The sequence below is a fragment of the Passer montanus genome, unplaced genomic scaffold, assembly GCF_014805655.1.
Source record: "Passer montanus isolate IOZ18808 unplaced genomic scaffold, ASM1480565v1 scaffold15, whole genome shotgun sequence".
Taxonomy (NCBI): domain Eukaryota; kingdom Metazoa; phylum Chordata; class Aves; order Passeriformes; family Passeridae; genus Passer; species Passer montanus.
The window spans coordinates 8,798,583-8,820,493 of NW_024362051.1; the positions used below are offsets into that span (position 1 = coordinate 8,798,583).

The 21,911-nt window shown below is 53.8% G+C and overlaps 1 protein-coding gene across 1 annotated transcript; it reads left to right on the top strand.

Annotated features, from left to right (window-relative positions):
- The first annotated feature begins 804 nt into the window (after positions 1–804).
- On the top strand, positions 805–21,211 carry LOC120498529 (proton-coupled amino acid transporter 1-like). The gene is made up of 10 exons (XM_039701406.1): positions 805–3,659; positions 4,466–4,556; positions 5,154–5,242; positions 5,472–5,567; positions 6,243–6,327; positions 8,391–8,609; positions 8,842–8,940; positions 10,351–10,517; positions 15,403–15,572; positions 18,314–21,211. The coding sequence occupies exons 1-10, from the start codon at positions 3,442–3,444 to the stop codon at positions 18,580–18,582; spliced, it is 1,503 nt and encodes a 500-aa protein (XP_039557340.1). The 5' UTR covers positions 805–3,441; the 3' UTR covers positions 18,583–21,211.
- The last annotated feature ends 700 nt before the right edge of the window (positions 21,212–21,911 follow it).

Here is a 21,911-nt window from a genome sequence, read left to right on the forward strand (position 1 = left end):
AAGCCTTCCTAAAGCCCAGCCTAAACATTCCCTGGCGCAGCTTAGCACCTTGTCCTCTTGTCATGCCGCAGGTTGCCTGGGAGCAGAGCCCGACGCTAGCTGGCTCCACCGTCCCTTCAGGGAGTGGTAGAGAGCGATAAAGCCACCCCCGAGCCTCCTCCAGGCCGAACAAGCTCAGTTTCCCCACAGCACTCGGCTCCAGACCGCTGCCCGTTCCCGTTCCCGTTCCCGGTCCCGTCCCCGCAGTCCCTCGGGGTTCGGCGCTCCCGCCCTTCCCCTCAGCGGCCTCTGCACCGCCCGCCGCCAGGGGGCGCCGCCGCGCCGCCCCTCGCCCTCAGCGCTCCCCGCGCGCACGCGCCGCGCTCAGCTGAGCGGCGCTCACGTGACGGCGCGGCCGAGCGCGGCCGCCTGTCAGGCCGCCGCGTGCCCGCAGAGCCGGGGGCGCGGCGGACGCGCGGGGTGCCGGCAGTGCCGCTGCTCCCCGTGGGTGCTCGGGGCAGCCCGGGCGCGCTGACGGGACTCGCGGCCTCGTCGGCAGCCCCAGTGCATGGGCGGGTGCTCCGGGCCCGGGGCTCCTGGCGGCTGCCATGGGTGCTGGAGGCTGACACGGGGGTGCTGGCACCCCGTGGGGCTGCCCCGGGAGTGTCCGGCTGTGCCCTGCCGTGCAGGGGCGCAGCCCCGCTGTGAGGCGCTGGGAAGGGTGCGGGATGCTCTGTGGCGCTGGGAGGGTGCAGGGAGCCCCACACTGCAGGCTCAGCTGTGCTGCTCTGTGGAGGGACAAGGGGAGCTGGGCAGCACAGCCTGGCTGGGGTGGGAGCTGTGGGCGCTGGTGGGTCTGTGCCCAGCAGCTCTGTCCGTGGGGAGAAGCTGGGCTGTGGGCACCGGGCTATGCTGTGAAATGTTGGAAAGGTGAATCTGGGGATTCTCTGGAGCACTGGGTAGCACAGGGACAATAGGACTGATGACTGGGAGATGTCGGGCTGGGATGGACATGGTGGCCTGGGGAAGGAGCTTGTTGTTGGCTCTCCCTTGTGTCACGCTGAGATGGGTTATTACAAGTAGTGCTTTGGAAATGAACGATTCAGCACACATGGTGGGAAGCAGCAGTGAAGCTCACTTTTCCAGAAGATTTCCTGATTTATACACAGCCCCAGCTCAGCTGGGGAGAGCTGTCACGGTCAGCAGCAAGTAACAGCTTGCTTTTGGTTTCTGGCATGGGGCTGTCACTGTAAGGGACAAATTGCTGTCACTACCCCCCAGCTTTCCTAATAGGATGAAATTGCTTCTGTGTGTGGGTGGCAAAAAAAGCACATGAAAGTGGCTGAGGAGTTGGGTTTGAAGTGGGAACTGAATGTAGATGTTCCTGTCTTTGCTGTTTCCAATTATGAGGAAATTGTGTAGTGGGGTTTTGCTTTGGTTTTGAGTGTTTGTCATATGGATGAGACAAGTTTTGTAGCTTTTCCTTGTTGGTTGCGGGAGAGCAGAGTGCTCTCTCCCTGCTGCTACGCAACCTTTAATCCAGACACAAGGCAGGCAAGTCACGGTGAATGCATTTCCCTGGCTCTTCAAAGCAGAAAGCAGACAGGCCTGCTTGAAAGGGAAAAAAAATCCACAGGGAGCGATCAGGCAGAGTGATGTCAGCACGTTGTGTTTATCTCGAAGTCGCTGCTCTTGGGTACTTTGGATGCTGTGTGGAGCATCTCTGGGAAGGGTACCCATGCCCAACCCAGTCCTGCACCCCCTGTGCCTGCTCTCCTTGCCCTCTGCCAGCCCGTGGTGTTTGGCAGAGCCTGCCAGGTTTCTGTCCTGCCCCTTGGGCCTGTCACGGATGACAAATGGCTTCTAACGCTTTCCTTGTGTAAACTCCTGCTGCCGCTCTTCCCGGCCCTGCCTCGCGGATCGGCCTGCCTGCGGCAGAGCCGGTTCAGGACACCATTACGTGTCCCAGCTGTGAGGGAGGAGGCTGGGCAGGAGTGATGCATGTGCTGCCTTTGGCTCTGGAGTGCCTGCCAGCCAGCCTCACTGCTGCTCCACAGCCTGGTGCTCTACGGGACATGCTGCTCCTTCCTGCTGCTGGTGTTGCGTGGTGCTGTGGGAAATACAGCACTGCTGCTGTGGCCTGGATAACTGCTCAGAGCAGCTGGGATCTGCAGCATCCACACCTGAGGAAAAACCCTTGTTCTCTGCTACCCTTCTGATCGCCAGGCTGGACCCTCCCAGTTGTTGCAGCTCCTGGTTTGTTTTCCATGTAGCAGGCAGGTTTGCAGAGCAGTGCTCTGGGGAATGCCTGGTGCTCTGAAGAATCACCTGGGTGGCCTGGGCTGAGCATTCCTGGCACGGCCAGATGTGTTGGTCTGTGCTGAGGTTGCATCTGGCAGGTGCTTGCATGACTTGGTGGGTTCATGAAGAGCTCTGGCAGGAAACAAGACAGTTTTTTGCTGTAGTAACATTTTTCTGCTGCTTCCTCTTGCTCCCAGTTCTTCACCAGTGTTGGGGAGAGGGATGGGGGAGCACCAGGACTGCTGGGGCAGGTGTGAAGGCTGTGGCATGATAGCCCAGAGGAGCCGTGGGGCAGGGACTGGGTCACCAGCCTGTGGCGCAAGAGCCTTACACATAATTTCCCTGCCTCTGGTGCTCCTTCCCAGTGGGTGTTCGGGATACTGGGTGTGGCATGTGTGGGAATTGAACCAGCTGATTGTTTTCCAGACAAAAGCATGAGGTGTGCGTCCTTGGTGAGGCTTGTGCTGGTGCTCCTGGCTTGCTGGACACAGTTATAGTTTCTGTTGGAGCAAGAGCTCCAGGCTGTACAGGTGCCTTATCCTGGGAAGCCCCTTTGCCCCTCCTTGGCTGTGAAACCTTTGGGGCAGGTGTTTTGCTGTCAGCACATGGTCTGTGCTCCTCTCAATGGGAGTATAATAAATTTTTGTAAAAGTTCTCCTTAATAAAAAGTCTTCCATTAGGGAAAAAAAAAAAGGGAAAAGAAAAAAAAAGAGAAGTTAGGAAACTTTCCCTTCCCTGGCAAGAGCAAGCTGTTCCCTCACAGCACACTGTGTGCAAGTTAAAAGCAGTTACACTTTCCTGGCCCATCCACTTGACAGCCCTAGTCCTGAGTGCCAGAGCAGGGGACACAGTGCCAGCATGTCCCCTCCTACCCCGCTGCCTGTGGTGTCACATTCACCACCCTTAGAGCAGGGGTACGCAGCTCCCGTGCCGGACAGGAATTGGGTCACATCCAGCTCTGCCTGCAGGATCCTGACCCCGTTCTGACTGGGTGTGCCCAAAACACGGGCACGAGCCTGAAGGAAGAGCCAGTGGGAATGTGCCATGCACCTTTGACCTTAGGACATGCCAAGTGTGTGATTGCTGGGGCGGGAGCATGTGGCTGTATAAAAGCCCTGGAGGAGCTCTTGCTCTGGCAGTGCGAGCCGCTCTCTGTGCACAATGGCTGACCCCCAGAAGCCTGAGGATGGGGCTGTTGAGCTGGGCACCCCTAATGCCACTGCCCCCACAGGGACCATGTCCACCCGGCGCCTCCGCAGCGAGGACTACAATGACTACAGCTCCACAGATGTCACACCAGAGGGGAGCCCTCCTGATGGCATGAATGGCTTTGCTCACCCCGAGTCCTACCAGCGCTTCGGGGAGGCCAATGGGACAACGTGAGTGATGCTTCCCTCCTTCCTCGGCTGGCCTGGCACTGGGGAGGGCAGAGGAGGTCATGCTGGCTCCCTGCTGACTTTGCTAGAGGATGGTGGAACTGTGGTTTTATGGGGAGTTCTCATGAGGGTGATGAGGGCAGAGTTGTGGTCCTGCATCTGTGGGGTGCTGGCACCAAGTGAGCAGCTGCCCCAGTGTAGCTCTTTGCTCTCTGGTGAAGCTGGGCTTGCTGACACTGGGCAATGATTGATGCTTTTCCCAATATTTTCCCAATATTTTTCCACCTTTGTTCTGGCAAGCAAACAGCATGCCCAGATTCAGAGCCAGCCGTGTTCTGTTGAACCTGGGCTTGCTGGCACTGGGCGGTGATTGATGCTTTTCCCAATAGTTTTCCATTCCACCTTCGTTCTGACAAGCAAACAGCATGCCCAGATTCAGAGCCAGCCGTGTTCTGGGGGCTTCCTTGTGCCCAGGTGTGCAGAGGATGCTGTATTTGCCTGACAGAGACTGATCCCTTCACCTCAGAGACTTCCTTGTGCAGCTCCTTGGTGCTGGGCTGTGCTTGTGCTGGGTTTTGCCATGAAGCTGGTTTTGCAAATGCCCATCCAAAATCTGTTTGTTCAGTCTTTGCTTTCCCACCTAGCTCAGTCCCAGCTGGTTGAGGTGGGTTCAGGGGACAGGATCATGAGTTCCATGTGCATTCCCTGCAGCAGTTCAGGGCTGCTGTGCACCCCTAACAGGATAAGCTGTGTATGGTCTGGGTGTGGGCACCTGCTGACAGTGACCTCTGCATCTTCTCTTCCCTCAGGTGGTACCAGACCCTGATCCATCTGCTGAAGGGGAATATTGGGACAGGGCTGCTGGGGCTGCCTCTGGCTGTGAAGAATGCTGGCATCCTGGTAAGGCAGCTCAGCCCTGCTGTGCTGGAGCTGGTGGGGCAGAGTGGCCCTGGGGCACTGGGCAGCTCACACAGCCAGTGTTGGGGGTGTTGGGGCTTGAGTCCCTTCCCAGACACCTCTCAGTGTTTGGTGACTTGCATGTGTTTGCACCTCAAGCTCTGTGGCTTTGTTTCGCTGCCGAGACTGTTCCTGCTGCCCCTGCATTGTTGCTGCCTGGTGTGGGGGAGTTCAGTGTGTGAGCTGGGTCTGTGGTTTCCTCTGCTGGGGTCAGGCAGGACGCTGTGTCCAGGTCATGACCTCTTCATCACCTGCATAGTAGAGATGTGCAAGATAGTTTGGAAAGCAATCCTGGAAGCACATTGCTACACCCAAACTGCCCCAACTTTCTTCTTTTGCATCATTCCTGCAAAGCTCGTGACTCTGTCAGGTTACTTGGTCCTGGGGGGCTGGTTCCTGGGAGCTGCACCAGAGCTCTGGTTCAGCCTCCAGCAGTGTTTGCACTCAGCCAGCCCATGGAGTTTCTTCTGGAAGTAGAAGGCACAGTGCAGCTCTGCCTTTGGCCATCAGAGTGCAGCCTTCCCCCTCTCTTCCCTGCAGCTGGGTCCTCTGAGCCTGGTGGTGATGGGAGTCGTGGCTGTGCACTGCATGGGCATCCTGGTCAAATGTGCCCATCACTTCTGCAGGAGGTAAGGAGCAACTCCCCTTCTCAGCCCTGCAACTCCTACAGTTCTTCCCTCATACCCAAAAAGCCCTGGGGTTTTTCTGAAGCCCCTCAGCAGCAAGTTGCCCATTCCAAAGCCTCAGGTGGGAACTTCTCTTCTTTTTCACAGGAACGTTTTCCTTTTAATGTCACTATTTGCTTTGGGAACTAGCAGACAGGGCTGAAGTGATGATCCTTCTCCCTTCTCTGGACAGGTTCCAGAAGCAGTTTGTGGACTATGGAGGTGCTGTGATGTATGGGCTGGAGGCAACTCCCAGTGCCTGCCTGAGGACACATGCCATCTGGGGAAGGTACTGCTCCCCTGCCCTAGGCAGGGACTTGTCTTTGAGCCTAGCATGTGCTGCAGCCGTGACAGAAGAGCCTCTGATCACTGAGCTGTGTCAGCAGATAAGCACAAGTGACATAAAACGCTGTTTGGCTCACCTGCCCTGAGTGCTCAGTGTTCCCCAGAGGGTAATGCTGAGGTCTTTGATCCAGTACTGTCCCCAGCCAGATGTGACTTACACTAAATGCGTGGGATGATTAAGTCTCCCCAGTATAACAGAGGTGAATAGGGTCTTGCAGTGCTGGCCCATCTTGTTAGACATGGAACGTGTCCAGTGGCTGCTCCCTGCCCTGTGGGTGTCCCACATTGCATCACACCGATCACTGCCCATCAGGGGATGGGAGCATTCACCTATTCCTGTGTCCAGGGAGTGTTGTCTCCAGCTCCACAATTCAGCAGCAGACTGGAGATGCTAAACCCAAAAAGGAGACTTTTCTCCTGAAGCTGGTTCTGACCCTGTGAAAGGGATGGGAGGGGGACACTGGAGAGCCTGAGATCTGTGAGATTGGGTGGAGAGAAGGTCCTCTCTCCTGATCACAGAGAAGTGAGCTGGGTGTGCTGTGACCTGTACACCCCAACCTCGGGGAGGGCTCTATTTCCATGTGATGTGGCTGGCAAATGCTCTTCTCTTGCTTTCCAGGCGTATAGTGGGACTTTTCCTGATCATCACTCAGCTGGGTTTCTGCTGCGTGTACTTTGTCTTTCTGGCGGACAATCTGAAACAGGTTGGACTTACACCTCCTTCATGAGCTGGGGGGAGGTGAGAGGGTGTGAAGGTGCTTGGGTTGTTCTTAGCTCCTGTGCCCTGTTTCCCACCAAAGGTCTGGTTTCTATAGGATATGTTGCTCACAAAAGTCCACTTTGCCCAGATATTTTGGAGGATTGGTTTTCCTGTTCAAACAGAGCAGGTTTTCCTGAGAATCTCTGTGATTTTGCAGAGGTGCTGGAGGTGTCTGTGTTGCCCAGGAAAAGTGAGGCCATCCTTAGTGAGGGAACAACAGGAAAGGGATGAAAGCAGAGGGACTGTGCGTTTTCTATCCTGTCCCCCTCAGTTAATTGGTTTATTGGTGTTGATAGTAACGTGTAGGTCCCAGGACCTGCTGTGAACTCTCTTCTCCCTTCCTTGGATCTGTTTGCATTCCAGTTTCTTTCCTCATCCTGTGGCTCTGAAGCTTAATTACATCTTTAGAGAAAGAGTTTCTTCCTGCCAGGCCTCAGGAGGAAATAAACAGAAACCCTGAACCGCTTGGCTGGCTCCTGTTCTGTAAGAAACTGGGAATAATGAGTCCCCATTCCCAGCCTCCACCAGCTCAGTGCCTTGCAGGCACTGCTGAGCTTGTTTCCCCATGTGCTCCTGCTGTGCTCTTGCAGCAGTGCTCTGGACACTGCCACCATGGCTCTGCCCTTTGTCAGCTTTTCAGTGATGGTCATCAGCTCCTGGGAAGCAAGGCGGGGATCCCTCCAGTGTGAGACTCTTCCTCTGCTCCTGGAGCAGCAGTGAGGAGATTCCCATTGTGGGGTGGCAGGAGGAGTAAATGGGTCCACACTGGTGATCCACCAGCCCTGAGAGCAGGAGGGACCAGGCTGTGTGCAGGGCCAGGCTGCTGCTGGCCCCCACCCCTGGGACCAGCACCCTGCCCCACTTCAAGGTGGGCTTCTTTCTCCTCAGCCCCTCACAGCAAAGACTGAAGGTTGTCTCAAGCCTCAGGGGAAATTTGCAAAAACCTGCAAATCCACACCAGTTTTTTAGGCCACATCTGGGAAACCCCTTGGCTTTGGTTTTGGAATTTTTTTGGGTGGGGAGAGGGGAGTGTTGCTTGTTTCTTTTTGTGGTGAGGAATAGCGTGTTAGGTGGAGAGTCATGGTGCAGGTGGTACCTTGGGCAAGGTGCCACTGTGTTGGGCAGGGCTTTGGTTTGGAAGAAGGCTTTGGAGCAAGCCATGAAGAGGCAGGGCAGGCTGGGGCTTGAGCAGCACTGTCCCATGGGTGCATGGTCCTGCACTGCCCTCTCCCACAGAGGATGCTGGTTTACACAGAGTTCTTCAGCCTCTCCTCTGGAGCAGGATTTGCTCTGGAGCTGGTTAAATCAGTTTGCAGACTGCTCTTCGCTGCAGTGACTGGACAGGATGTGCTACCTGAACCAGCTTGGTCATGGTTGTATTGTGATTGAGGGAGCCATGCTCTTGGGGGGGATGGCTCAGCCACCCAGTTCCCAGGCCTGAGCAGCCTCTAGTAGTGAGCACATGGCCTGGAGTGCCTTTGGAATGAAAGACCCCAAGGAAAGAATGGTTTGTCATGAGAACGTGAACTTGGGGGCCAGCAGTAGTTTCCAGATGTCCTTGCATGTGAACAGGGCACTGGGTAACTGAAGGACTGTGACTTAGATAACAACTTGGGGCAGCAAGAGGGAAAAGATACCTTTGGGAATAGCACTTAGTGCCTCTTTCCTCTCTTCTCAACTGACCTCGTGGGCAGTGCAAACATGCAGTCTGTGCTTTCTGCCCTCTGTGTGCCTGGCTGCTGAGTCCTCCTGCTCGGTGTATCTGGGTTTGGGCAGGATTTGCTCGCCTGGCTCAGGTGCCATAGCCAGTCCCACCTCTGCCCCCTTCAAGATAACAAGGATTTGCTTCAGAGCTGTCTGAAAACACGTGTTGGTTTGATTTCAATCAGCTAGCTGTGTTTGAAGTAGCTCTTGGAGTACTCTGACCCACTGGGATGGGCTGCTAAGATTCGTGTGGCTTTTAGACCTCTGTGATGAAGTTCACCAGGGCTTCCTGTGCTTCCCCAGGTTGTGTCTGCTGCAAATGGGACCACCAATGACTGCAGCCCAAACAGGACGGTGGTGATGACCCCCACCATGGACTCCCGCCTGTACATGCTTTCCATCCTGCCTTTTGTGGTGCTGCTCACGTTCATCCAGAACCTCAAGGTCCTGTCCATCTTCTCCATGCTGGCCAATGTGGCCATGCTTGTCAGCCTTGTAGTGATCTACCAGTACATCGTCAGGGTACGTGTGTATGGCTCCCCTCTCTCCTTTCTCTGCTGTCCCATGTTTTGCCAGGTGGAGGGAGCTTGGCAATGGGGTATTTGGATGCTGTGGGGTACTGCTTGTTCTTGATGGTTCCCTCTGCTCTGCAGGGCTTTCCCTGCAGCATGGGGCTGTGAACAGGGGGTGATGGGAACAGGCCAGGTCTTCCCCGTCCTCCCTGCGACTGAACTCTACATGGGCTTTTTTCCAGGATATTCCAGATCCCAGAAACCTGCCTCTAGCAGCAGCCTGGAAGACCTACCCTCTGTTCTTTGGCACTGCAATCTTTGCTTTTGAAGGCATTGGTGTGGTAAGTCTGGGCATGTGGCAGTGGGGCTGCTGCACAGGAGGCTCAACCCTGCTCGGACTTGCTGCAGCACCTGCTCTGCTTTGCAGCTGCAGTTGCAGCTGAACTTCTCTGACAATAGCCCAAATTCTGGATGATGCTGTTAGCTTTAGCTCCAGGCTGTCTCCTGGGTCAAACTCTGGTGCTTCCATTTGAGGCTGGAGGAGCACATGCTCCAAACCTCAGGAGGTTGGTTGCTGCTTTAGAGGTGGCTTTATCTGGCAGTAGATTGGGAATCACACCAGACTCTGCCTTGGGCTCTGCTGGCTGACCTGCAGATGAGGAATTGTCCTGAGTCTTGTGAGCAGGCTGGATCCTGAAGTTGCCTAAATGGGAGGCCAAAAAGTTGTGCATGAAAAGATGTGATCCTTCCCTTCCCACCCGGCTGCGGGGGCACTGAGATCTCCTTTGGCAGCCGCGTGGCCCCAGCCTGCCCATGCAAATGGGCCTCTCGTGCAAGATGCTGTAAATAGACCCACTGTGTCTGTGAAAAAAGCTGGCTAGGTGGGTGGAGAGCTTAATTACTCCCTAAGATGTTGTGAGTTGTTTCCGGGAGCTCCCTTCAAAGGAGGAAAAAATGTTTTCATCTCTTAATATAAGCTGGCTGTGTAAACACAGGGCTGGAGAGGGCCAAATCCGTTACAGGAGGAGTGCTTACTGAATGCTGTGCCCTGGGCTGAGGGTTCTTGCCAGCACTGAGGCACAAATGCTCTCTTCCTCCCTTACTTAGAGGTGAAGAAGCAAATAAAAGTTTTTCTTGTCCTGCCTCCTCACCAGATCTGCCATTGTCTCTCTTCTTGAAATCAACACCACCCAAGGACAGCTATAAAATTGTTTGCTGAAGGCCTATATTTAGTGTCAGTAGTATAGAAGTGGGAGAATTACCTCTCCTTGCTCTTTTTTATTGTCCTACCTGGTTGGAATCTATCCAGGCAAACTTGCTAGCACAGCAGAGTGTGTCTTAGTCTTTCCAGAATTTGCTGGGGAAAATAGGAGGGTGTAAAATAGTGGGCATGGCTGTGCTGCTTTGGGGTGCAGAGTGTAACACACCCAAGATATGGGGTGGTTGGCATTGCCCCAAGACCCAGCACTGGGCACAGCTCCTGCCAAGGGCAGGGAGCAGGTCCCATCTTTAAGACAAGGGTGTGGGTGATTTGTTGGAGACTTGCTATGCTCCAATGGGAGCACAGAAATCGGATCTCCAGTACAGTTTTTTTTTTCAGCTGGATTCTCCAAGCTCCATGTAGGACTATCCCATCCTGGTATGGTGGGCTGTGCTTGACCATGGGGCTGCCTCTCCTTCTTTTTGGGCCTGAGGGGTATAGAGGAACAGGCAGCCTGCTGCTCTGTCATCTTCCTCCTCCTCTTCTCCAGGTGCTGCCTCTGGAGAACAAGATGAAGAACCCCCGTCAGTTCCCAGTCATCCTCTACGTGGGGATGGCCATTGTCACCATCCTGTACATCAGCCTGGGTGTCCTGGGCTACCTGCGCTTTGGGGCAGACATTCAGGCCAGCATAACACTCAACCTGCCCAACTGCTGGTGAGTCCCTGTGGGCAGTGGAGGGACTGGGGAGGGAATGAGGGGCCCAGATAGGCAGGTGGGAGAGGGGGACCTCACTCCTTACAGGAACTAATCTGGGTGAGCTTGAGGATGCTTAAGGAACTGAGCCATAGGCAAACTTCAAGGAGTTTGACAAGGATTGTCATGTGCTGGAAGAGGCTTGTTGCTGTAGTGTCTGAGCTGTTGCTCTAGTGTCTTGGAGCTCAGGCAGCTTCATCAGGGTCCCTGGTGGTCCCTGCCTGGGTAGGTGCAGCTCTTGTTTTCTTGGAGCCTTGTGGCATCTTTTTGGGGCTCAGCAGGGCACTGGCTAGCACGTGTTGAACATAACCCCCATGCAGCCATACCAGAACTCACTGAATTGTGCAAAACTTCTCTTCCTCAAATGTAGCATGTGAAAAACCAGCCCAAAGCTGGGAGCTCCCAGAGGGACTGAGATGTGACATCCTCATGTGTGGGTTGTGTTCCTTGTTTGCAGCCCTGGAGCTGAAACTCCCACTTCTGTGCTCCACATTGTGTCTGGATGTGGCTCATGTTGAGCCAGTGCTTTGCCTATCAGCACTGGGGCCATGAGGATACCCCTTCCTTCTGTGGGGGCTGAGCTCTGCAGCCTCCCAAACCTGTCTGTCCTCTGGGATCTGGTGAAGCCTCTTGAGATGCTCCAGTTTCTGTCTGGAGCCCTGTGGTCTGATCCCATGCCTGCCTGCCTGGAGGGATTGTTTCTCCTCTTGCCAGGGCTGCAGCAGCTCTCTGTCCTTGAGGATGAGTGGCTGCTCAGTGTCATGGCTCCATATTCTTCCACAGGAGGAATGCAGGCAGTCCTCTTTGATGTTGTCTGCTAGCTTGAAATCCTGCAAAAGAGCAGAGTGAGACCCGGAGCTGGGGGTGCCTGTCCTCCACTTCAGCCCTCTCTGCTCCTAGTAGCACCCAGCACCTTGCAGTGGGACTCACTGTCTCACTGTTGGAGTAAATTTGGGCAGGACTCAAGTTATGAGTCACTGGTGCTTCCACATGCTGTCCTTGTAGAGCTGCACAGCTGGGGCTCTGGAGACAGCCATGATTTGACAAAAAGAGAGCCTGGTTTTGCTTTAATTATTGCTGTGTGGGTTTCTTTTCAGTTTGAGTGCATGGATGTTCATTCATGCTGGGTCTGTGTAGTGACTGCAGTGCTGGGTGTTGGTGTTGGTGTGGTAGAGGATCCTGCTCCTGCCAAGGGCCTTGTCTTGTCCCCTGCAGGCATTGGGAGCTCTGCCAGGTCCCTGCTCTCAGTGAGGAGGGATGGGGCTGGTGGAATGATGTGCCTGTGTTGTAGGGAGGACTGAATCCCACCATGCCAAGCACAGGAGATATGAATCCCTTCTGCTCAGTAAACAGAAGTACAATGTGGAGGGGATGAGATGCTTCTATTTCTGCTGAAGGTGAAAAGCAGATAATTTCCAGGTTTGAGCTCTGCATGCCACAGCCTGCAATGACATCTGCTGGCCTGAAATGCTGCAAGGGGTCTTCACCAGGGAATCTCAGCTCTGTGTAACCTGAGAAATGACATTCCCTTAGAACAGGTCCTTAGAATGGGATTACTTTGACCTGCTAGGCTACAGAGAGAAGAGTGCAAATCCACGTTTGTAGGAGTATCCACACCTTCTGTCTTTTCTTACAGCAAACTACTTTTCTGAAGGTGAAGTATTCTAAAGTTACTTTCCTAAAAGTAGCCATTGGGTTTTTGGATAGTGACAAGAGAATAGCCCTTGGAAGCAGTGTCTGGGGAGGCCTGTGGCAGGGCATGTGGCAGGCCAGCTGCAGGGAAGGTGTGTTGTGGTCCTTGTCACTTGGCACACAGGACACCTTGATGTTTGTGCACGTTACCTCTTGGCAGTGGATGTTGAACTTGGAAATGGGTTATCTCAAGTAAGGGCTGTGACAGTTGAGATAAAGTCTTCACTACCACTCCTGTAGACTAAGCCACAGGTGAAGACTTGCTCTTGAAATGAAAGTCTTGCCCATCCTGCCTCGCCCCTGGGTTTTCTTCCTGGCAGTAAAAGGCTGGGCTATAGGAGCTGGTCATAAGGGCTGTGGGTGAGAAGTCATGGGGTTTGCCTGCAGCCTGGGAGACAAGGCAAGGATTGTGGTGGAGGTGCTGCAGCCTTCCTGAGCTGTAGCCATTGCCTGGGGGTCTCTGGAGCAGATTTGTGAGTGTTTCAGGAATCGTTGAGTTACAGGGTGACTAAGGACTTTTCCAGTCTTGTTTCTCTGAAACCACAGCTTCCTCAAACAAGGAGTGTGTCAGCTCCCAGTGCCCAGGTCTAACCACAGTGTCCAAAATATGTTGCTGCTATGCAGAAATCCTTCCTTGCCTCCTAGGAAGGGTTGCCTCACTGCACTATGTGAAGGGTGAAGAAATGCTGTAATGAGGGGGAAGCTGTTGGGTTGCATGTGGCCAGTTGAAGGTAATGACAGAGCTTATGGTCCCAGGAGAGTATTTCACTTCTTGCAGCCTTTTGGGATGGCCTGGCATGGCAAGCTGGCTGAAGCAGGCGTTGTTGTGGTTGGCAGAGTGCTTCTCCAAGGCCCTGCATGGGCCTTTGTTTTCTGTGAATCAAGGGTAATGCTTGAATTGGTATTTAAAATGCCCTTTGATCTTGTTGTCATGGTTCATGACCTGTGCAGGACAGGTACACAGCCTTCTTCTGTACTTTTTTTAATAACAACTATTAATCTTGGATTGCCCTGGAGCACATGATGGCTTTTATAGAATCCCTTTCTTGGGAATACAGTGATAAGATATGCCAGCCATGGCTTGGTGGCTCAAGGCTCCTGTGCACACGTGTGGCTGCACAGGTGCACTCTGGACTCTGGAGATAACTTTGTGTTCAGTTTGCCTCCGGAACCTCAGGGTAATTCAGCTTGGAGAGGATACCATGGGATCACTGGGTCTCTCACCAGCTTAAGTGTTGCATATCAGTAAGGACAGTGATTCCCTACCAATCCAGGCCCTTCTTCTGGCCCTTAACCCTCCTTTGGAGATGCAGCTCTGTCCCATTGCACCTGGTTCTTCTACTGTGCAACTCCAACAAGAGCCTGTCACTCTCTCCTCCATGCCCTCCTATTAGGCAGCTGAAGACATTAATAACATCCCCTTTTAACCTCTCATCATGCTGAATGAGCTCAAGGCTTGCAGCCTCTTTTTGTACATCAAGCTCCAGCCCCAACCATTTTAGTAGCCTGCACTCAACTTGCTCTGCAGAGTAAGTCAGTGTCCTGTCCTGGAGTCAGGACTGGACACAATATTCAAGATGCACAAGCCCCAAACAAAAAAAATAATCTCTTGAGCCCTGTCCTTCATCTCCTGGCTGTGCTTTTGCTAACACAGCCTGCTTTGTGATTGACCTTCATCACTGCAGGGTCCTGATACTGGCTCATGTTCAGTCTGCTGCCCACCAAGACCCCCAGGTCCTGTTCTCCTGGCCCCAGCCCTTCACATGTGTGGGAATTTGTGCTTGCACTTGAGCTTTGATTGTGACATGTTGTTGCTCTGAGCTGTCAGCCTTTTCTCCAATTTGATCTTGCTTGGAATTTGATGAGAATGTGCTCTGGGTCACTGAAAGCTCATCCAGGTCACTGATGAAGATATTTCCATGCTCACCCCTTGGCAAATCCCTGCTGGCTGTTTACTGTCCAGTATGTGCCTGGAAATAGATACCAGGAAGACTTAACCCATATTCTCCTGGGGACTGAGGTGAGGCTGATTAGCCTGGACCTTCCCTCATCCTTTTTGAAGGTGGCTATTATCCTTCTCCCAAGGCAGTAGATCCTCTCCCTCAGCACCCTGCTCTTTTGAAGATGATAAGGTGGCTTCAGGCTCCTGTTGGCTGCAACCATGAACACATGTGGACTGGTCCCAGAGACTTTTGTAACATTCCATTCACTTAGGTGATCCCTAACTCCCTCTGTGGGAAGTGTTTGACTCTGCCAGACTCTGCCACTGGTGTTCAAAGCTGTCTTGCATGGGAATACTTGGATTTCTCTGATTTAAGGCTGTTGTAGAAGGTGGATGCTGAGATCCACCAGACAGAAGGGCACAGGCCCAAAGAAGGTAGAGGGAAGGCAGGAGCCAGATGCATTCCTCAGCTTGGATCCACCCCATATTTACCCAAGTGGTATGGCCAGGACCCATCTTTTCTGCTTGGTTAGTGTGTCTTGAGTTGGGGAAGGGCTAGGACCATATGTGAGGTAACCAGATGTTACTTCTTGTTTGGAGAGGCTTTTTCTGCTGCTGGGAAGTTGAGGGCAGAGATGGGATGGGAGGTGCCTTCTGGTCACCTGTGATGGGCTCTCTCCTGCAGCCACACTGTGTAACTGTGGGGTCTGGGACATGGTGAGATTTGACTTGGGGTGAGCCCAAGGTGCTGTTAGCAGCCTGTCTGCATTCTGTCTTCCTTCTGCTCAGCCCAAACTGCTCTTTTAACTTGCTTCCCCTCAAACATATATCATGCAGCATTCCAAAAATAGTTGCTCCTTTTTGTTTGATCAGGAGGCTGAGTTGCCTGTTCACATCACTTTGCTTTTGGAACATTGTGAGTTCACTCTGCATGGGAGCCCAGGCTTATCCCAGCAGTGCTGTCCTCTTCCCCCTCCTCAGAAGCCAAGCAGGAGCTGGAATGTGTAATCATGGCTGCAGCTGACACGTCTTTGCTGTCTCTTGCTCAGTGAAGATCCTTGTGAATTAAATGCATCACCCCTAATTTTCTAAGAGTGTTCAGGAGTTCAGACCCCTAGCTCACAAAAGTTCTTGCAGAACATTCCCCTTCTGCTGTTGACGTTGCAGGGACTGGAGCAAGAACCTGTCTCACTGTGTCCTTGTCCTTTGCAGGCTGTACCAAGCTGTCAAGCTGCTCTTCTCCTTCGGGATTTTCTTCACCTACGCCGTGCAGTTCTACGTGCCTGCTGAGATCATCATCCCTCCCCTCGTGGCCCGGGTGTCGGAGCGCTGGGGCTGGCTGATCAACCTGCTCCTCAGGGTGGCCCTGGTCTGTGTCACCTGTGAGTACAAACCATCTTGTCTGACTTTGCCCTATGAGATTGTGGCACCTTCATCCCATTGAGCCTTCACCCCTCACCCCAGCACCTTCAGCCCTGCTGGTCAAGGCCTCACAGCTGGCAGTGCCTGGGCCTGGCTGATACAAACAAGTGGCCTCCAAGGAGCAGCAGTAGTGGTCCTTTGCCCCCTCTGTATGGGACCAGTCTTCTCAGTGGAGGAGTAGGAAACTGCATTGTTTAGAAGTGGCAGATCCCCGTGGAGCCTCAGGCCTGGGGATGGCAGTTTTGCAGGACATCAAGGCCCACCAGGGTTTGCATGGAACATCCAGCACAGGGTTCAGTGCCAGGCCAGCTTAGCCTAGAGGCTGTTTTCTGTAGGCAGTGTGCAGCCAGGCTCCTTGTGCCTGTGTGATGGGGACACGACTGCAGAGGAGTCACTGACTGTGAGGGATGGGCTGTTCTTGTGCCCACACACTCATTGAGCATGGAGCACAGCAGGAGACAGCTGACAGGGGTAGGTGATACATAACCAGAGCTCTGGTGTGCTTCTGGGCAGGTGTGCCTGGAGCAGCCCCACATGGTCCCTTCCCTTCATGGTGTGTGGGGCCTGTAGTGAGGTTTTGGTGGAGCAGGCTCCTGGCTCGAGCCTGATGGACCTTTGGGAACAGTGTGCAGCAAATCAGGTGGTATCTGATTTCGGCTGGCTTTGATTCCTGAAGACACAATGCTTGCTGTTGTCAGCACAGCTGACATGCTTGACTGAGCTCCCTGGCGTCCCCTGCTGAAATGGAGCTTTGCTCCATGGCTCGATGCTGCTGATGCACCAGAACTGAGCATCAGGTGCCTGGCCCTGTGTCCCAGCTGGCTTTGGTTTGGGTTTGAGAGGAGCGTCGTGCTAACTCTGGGGTGGTGGAGCTGGCTGAGATAGGGTGCTGCTGTTTCTGGCTCACTAATGAAAGGCCAGAAGTGCTGCATTAACAGAGGTGGGCAAGGCCCATCTCTGTGCCGAGTTCCTGAACCCTTGATGTCCTCAGAGGGTGCAGGGATGAAATCCTGCCATGCTGGGCCATATGCTGTGGTCACCCTCGTGCTGTGGATGAACTTGGAACTTTCTTGTGGGGTTGGAGCCTCTCCTGGAGGATGTTGGGCTGTGCCAAAACATGGAAGTGAAGGCTGGATAGATGGGATGGCTTTAGGCATTGTCAGTGCCCTCCTGTTGGGGGTAGGGAGGCAGCAGAGGTGTTGGTGGAAGGATGCAGGTTCCTTTGTACCTCCTCCCCTCACCCTTCCATATAGGGGATCTCTGTGGCTCCTGCTGAGGATAAAAGCATTAGGGGGGTTGCATGAATATTCATTGGATGATTGTGTGGCTGCACAACAAGCCCCCACCAGGGCTTTGGCTCCAAAGAGAGGATGCAATCTGGTGTATGGGTGTCTTTCAAGCTTAAACTTCAAAACCAGCATGTTTAAAACCTCTTTGAATTAATACTTGCAGAAATCAGACCGTTTCCCCGGAGGCTGGGGACTGCAGCTGGTGCTTCAAATCTGCTTGTTTTAGAGGGGAGTTAATAATTTTGTTTACTTTTGAGTCCAAAGAGCAGTGTGGGGTTGGGCTGATGATGCTGTTGGAGGGGAGCTGCTCTGCTCTCCTCAGAAGCTGCTGGAGCAGGGGTGCTTCTTGCAGCAGTCACCTGTCAGAGCACTCTTTTGGCTCTGTTCAGGGCTGAGCACCAGGATAAACTGGCTCAGGACCTTTGCTGCTGTTTTCCTTGGTGAAGGGATGGTTTATCTCTAGGCTTATCCAGATAACAGCAGTGTTGCAGTGGTGACACATTCAATCTCCCAAATTTTCCTTCTTCCATCTTTCCTTCTTTCCATCCATGCAGTTCCATGGATGATCTTCAGCTTAGGGAGGCTCTCTTACCTGTAGCTGATGGCCAGGGAAAGAACAAATCTCTCCAATAAGGAGCCCTGAGATGTCCCTTCTCCACAGGGACTGCACCTGCCATGGTTCTAGGTGTCTCCTGTTTCTAAGCAGAAAAGCTTTCAAAGCAGTAAACCAATTTATTTCTCTTGGTCACTGGTTAAGCACTGAGGTCTCCTTTCCTTGCAGGGGGGTTCTCTTGTGTTCTGCAGCGCTCTGGTGACATCCCTGTGTCCCCTCCTGGTGCCATGCAGGAGAAGGAGCAGGAATATGTCGAATATGCTCCCACTGCTAAGCTCAAGCTGTCAGGAGTGTCCCAGGGGGATTTTCCTTGGCTGCAATTTTCACCTAACAAATGAGTCCTAACAAATGTTCTCCCCCGGGCTGTGCCGTGGGCGTGCTGCTGCTGGAGCAGCTCTAAACACACGCAAACCACACGGATTGATTTGGGGTGGGGGGAGATGCCTTTTTCTTCCCTTCTCCTGCTTTTATGGGGTTTCTGAGGCTTTATGGCTCCCCAGGTGTGGGGAGCAGGGGTGCTGGCTCACACAGAGGGGTCGGGAATGCTGGCAGCCAGCGGCACCCATCCTGCTCAGCCCTGCAGCTCGCTCAGGTGTCGCCCAGGGCGACAAAAAGGCTTGTTAATTTAACAGCTTAATTGCTTCTTGGGGAGGAGCTGCCGGAAAAACATGCAGCCTTGTCTTCTGTCAGGGAGGAGGGCAGGGGTGGGACTCAACTAGCTTTGACACGGGGAGGAGCCTCTGTGCCATCTGGGAGGTGGCAGCACTGATGCCGTGTCCCGTGTCCGTTCCTCCTCCAGGCGTGCTGGCCATCCTCATCCCGCGCCTGGACCTCGTCATCTCCCTGGTGGGCTCCATCAGCAGCAGCGCCCTGGCTCTCATCTTCCCCCCGCTGCTGGAGATTGCCACCTACTACTCCGAGGGCATGCACCCCCTGGTCATTGCCAAGGACATCGCCATCAGCCTCTTCGGCTTCGTGGGCTTCGTGGTGGGCACGTACGAGGCGCTGGTGGAGCTGGTGGCACCCGCGGCCACCGTGGTGAACGCCACCACTGTCCTGGTGCAGTGACTGTCCCCTCGCCCCGCTGGCCCCTCTGGACGCTGAGCTGGGGGTGCATGGACACTGGGCACTGCTCTCCTGGGAACAGCATCCCCTCTGTGCTTGGGAAGCGTGCTGGGTTTGGTCTCTGAGGGGATGGGGCTGCCCAGCACTGCGGCCGCCCGGCTGCAGCAGGATCCTGCCCTGGGCTCTGCCTGCAAGGTGGGATCCAGGCTGGGCAGTGCCTTCCCTGGGGGGGCTCTTAGGGCAGGTGTAGAGCAAAGCAGTTCCTCTGTAAATAGGCACTTTGAGAGGTGAGGAATCCCAGGGATGTAGATTTTATTTTATTATTTTTTAAAATCCCAACCTTTCCATATTTCCCCTGTCCCTTAGTCAGGGCAGGGAACAGGGACTACTCTTTTTTGTGCCAGTTTGATTTTATTTTTTTTTTCCCTGAGCACTTTATTTTTACAGCAACAGACAAACCTCAGCTCAGGTTAGAGAGCGTGGAGCTCCCTCCTCACCTCAGCCTTGTGGAGAGGGTGGGCAGAGCCTGAGGTGCGGAGTGTGCTGGGGTCCACAACTCTCTCTCAGTGGGATCCCCATCCATGGGCAGTGGCTCCTGCAGTGCTTCAGCTCTGTTTCCAGCTGCCTTGAGCAGGAAGTCTGAGCAGGCCCTGGAGCTGGGCACTGGGAGGGTTTGCTGACCCTTGGTCCACACTTTCAGTAGTGACACTTCTTTATCCCCATGCAGCGCACAGCCCAACGCTTGGCTTTCAGAAGCTTTACAGAACCCAGGTGTGTGGGGAGCAAACAGGCTCTGCCATAATGAGGGGCTGAGCTGGTCCCCTTTGGGTGGGATGGGGTGTCCCCAGGGGTCACCACGTGCCACCCACACACCACAAGAATACATCACCTTGTTTACAGTGCCTGAGCTGGCCCTGGCACGCTCCGCCTGTGTCTGCAGGCTGATACTGAATGTCAAATCACACACAAAAACTCCATGATATTTCTGTTTTTAACTCTTCCTCTCCTGGTTGCACTCCCTCTGCATCCTCTGCTTCTGCCCAGCTCCTCTCCTCCTGTAGGATGCAGCTCCCTGGCACTTCTCCCTGTGCTCCTGTTGCTTCTTTTGTCGTGGCTGGTGCATGCCTGGTGGGGATGGTCCTGTGGCGCTGCTGCTTTCCTTTCTCTGAGAGCCCAGCTTCCTCCCTAGAGGGTTTTTCCTTGCCTTTCTACTGGATTTCTACTTTTTTAAAACAAGGGAGCAAATGCATCCTCCACAGGCCAGGTTGAACTCCTGCCTGCTAACGCAGCATCTCCCAAATGCCAGCTCTCTCTGGAGAGCCTTCATCCCTCATCCCGCTGCAGCCATGTCTCCCTGGGTGGTGGGAAAGGAGGCTGAGTACAGCACCAGTGGGCTGTGTTCCTCTCTTTGGTGGAGGGTGAGGTTTGCAGTTATTTTCGGTGTTTGACCAGGTTCTGTGAGGAGAAGGCTGTGTGGAGCAGTGTCCCTGCAGCCTGCCTCTCCCTGGGTGCTGCTTGTGGCTGCACTGTGCCCCTGGCTGGCAGCTCTGGGTGCCACATGCTGGTATGTGGACCCATGGCCAGGTGTGGGGTGGGTCTGTGCCATGTCTGTGCCCTTTTCCAGCCCCTCTTCTGCTCCCTGCATCTCTTGGGGCTCACCTCGTCTCCTCCGAGGCTGTGCTGGGGAAGGTTTTGGCTTGGTCAGGAGCAGAGCAAAGCTTTAACTCAACTCCTCCCTCTGGAGGGCACCATGGGGATAGAGAGGAAGCACCCGGGGCTGGGAAGGGGCTGCAGGGCATGACACAGGCGGGACAAGTGCAATATTCATGTCCGTCTCTGTGTACTGACCCCAGCGTGGCCCTTGGGGTTGGGTTTGAGTCAGAGTTGTCAAGCAGAGGAGGCAGTGCTGTGAGGAGCAGGGGATGTGTGATGCTTCCCCTTGCCCTGCTAGCAGTGCACTCGAAGAAGGCTGGCCACATTTTAGGGACAGCTGTGTGCCAAGGCATGTCCCCAGCCTGGCACTGGGCAGCAGTGGGTTTGCTGATGAGGCTCCTGGCATCCAAACTCACTTTGCAAGCAGCAGTGAAGACCTCATGTCCAAGGGGACTGGGATATCACAGAAGCATTAAAATGGGTTTTGCAGCTCTTCCCTTTTATTGGGGTGAGCAGGGGTGTTTGAAGATGGGGCAACTTGTGCTGGTGGCACATGTGGTGTGAGGGGCTCTGCTGAGCCTGGGGTCAAGGATGGACACGAAAACTTGACACTTGTGTATTGTAGGCTGCTCAGTAACCAAGAAACTTGTCTGTGTAAATATAGCAATGGTCACGTCCATGTCTTGTGCCTATGGATATTGTCAGTGTACAGCACAGGTGCCTGCCCAGCAGGAGAGCTGGTGCTGCACCTGAATCATGTCTCTTACTTTAATCAATAAATATGATCTATTTTTTATGTGTAAAGGCTTTGGGGGTGTGAAGTGTGGATTTTTCTTCCAAAAGAAGTGAGAGGAGGAGATGTGGAGCCCAGCAGGCAGCCAGGATTCTATCCTGTGCTGCTCCCACCCCCACACAGCACACACGATTTCCCCTCCTAGTGAGTTTCAATAAAAGTGTTCCAGCTTTGCTGCTTGGAAAATTTAATTTTTCTTTTGACCTCATTTGTGCAAGTAGGTTGTGGGCAGAGCTTCTGGGCTTGTAGGGCTGGGCTTTTCTCTGCCTCACCAAAGCTGGGCCTTGGTTTCTCATCTCCCTATTTATCCCAAAAGTGGGGCTGCAGCTAAAAAAAAAGAGCCTGGCATGTGAAAAAAGATGGGGGGTGCTGAGAGGCTGCAGATCCGCCCTGGAGATCAAAGGAGCAAAAGTCAGCCCACACTGGGAGGCTGCCAGCACTGCTGCAGCTCGGCTTATCCTCACTGCTGAATAATTCATGCCATTGCAGTGTGTCATGACAGGGCTGTTGGGAAATCAGTGCTATAAAAAGTTCATCTTTAGAAACTCTGGCAGATTTTTTTGCTTCAACTAGGAGGCTTTTACAGGCTGATGGGAACTGTGGATCTGAGGTCACCTGAGTGACAGGGCAGGAGGGATGGCGCTTCAGGGTATTTCTGACTCTGGAGAGTGGGTGGTGGGATCCACAGCCATGCTTTCTTAGGGCTCAGCATTGCAGGGCAGCCTCAGTAAAACCATCCCATGAAATGGTTTTACTGAGGCTGCTCCTTCCCAGGTGTCACTTAGAGGAGCTTCATCTCAAGTTGCCTTTGCCCTTCCCTGTGTTGTGACCACTGGCCAAAGCAACTCTGACGAGTTAAAAAGTCTGAATGAAAATATCACTGTTA

Excerpts from the sequence above, each read along its gene's own strand:
- LOC120498529 (XM_039701406.1), top strand. The coding sequence starts at position 3,442 with ATGGCTGACCCCCAGAAGCCTGAGGATGGGGCTGTTGAGCTGGGCACC. Across the intron at positions 5,568-6,242 it reads ACACATGCCATCTGGGGAAG|GCGTATAGTGGGACTTTTCC; the intron begins GTACTGCTCCCC and ends CTTGCTTTCCAG. Across the intron at positions 8,610-8,841 it reads TCTACCAGTACATCGTCAGG|GATATTCCAGATCCCAGAAA; the intron begins GTACGTGTGTAT and ends GCTTTTTTCCAG.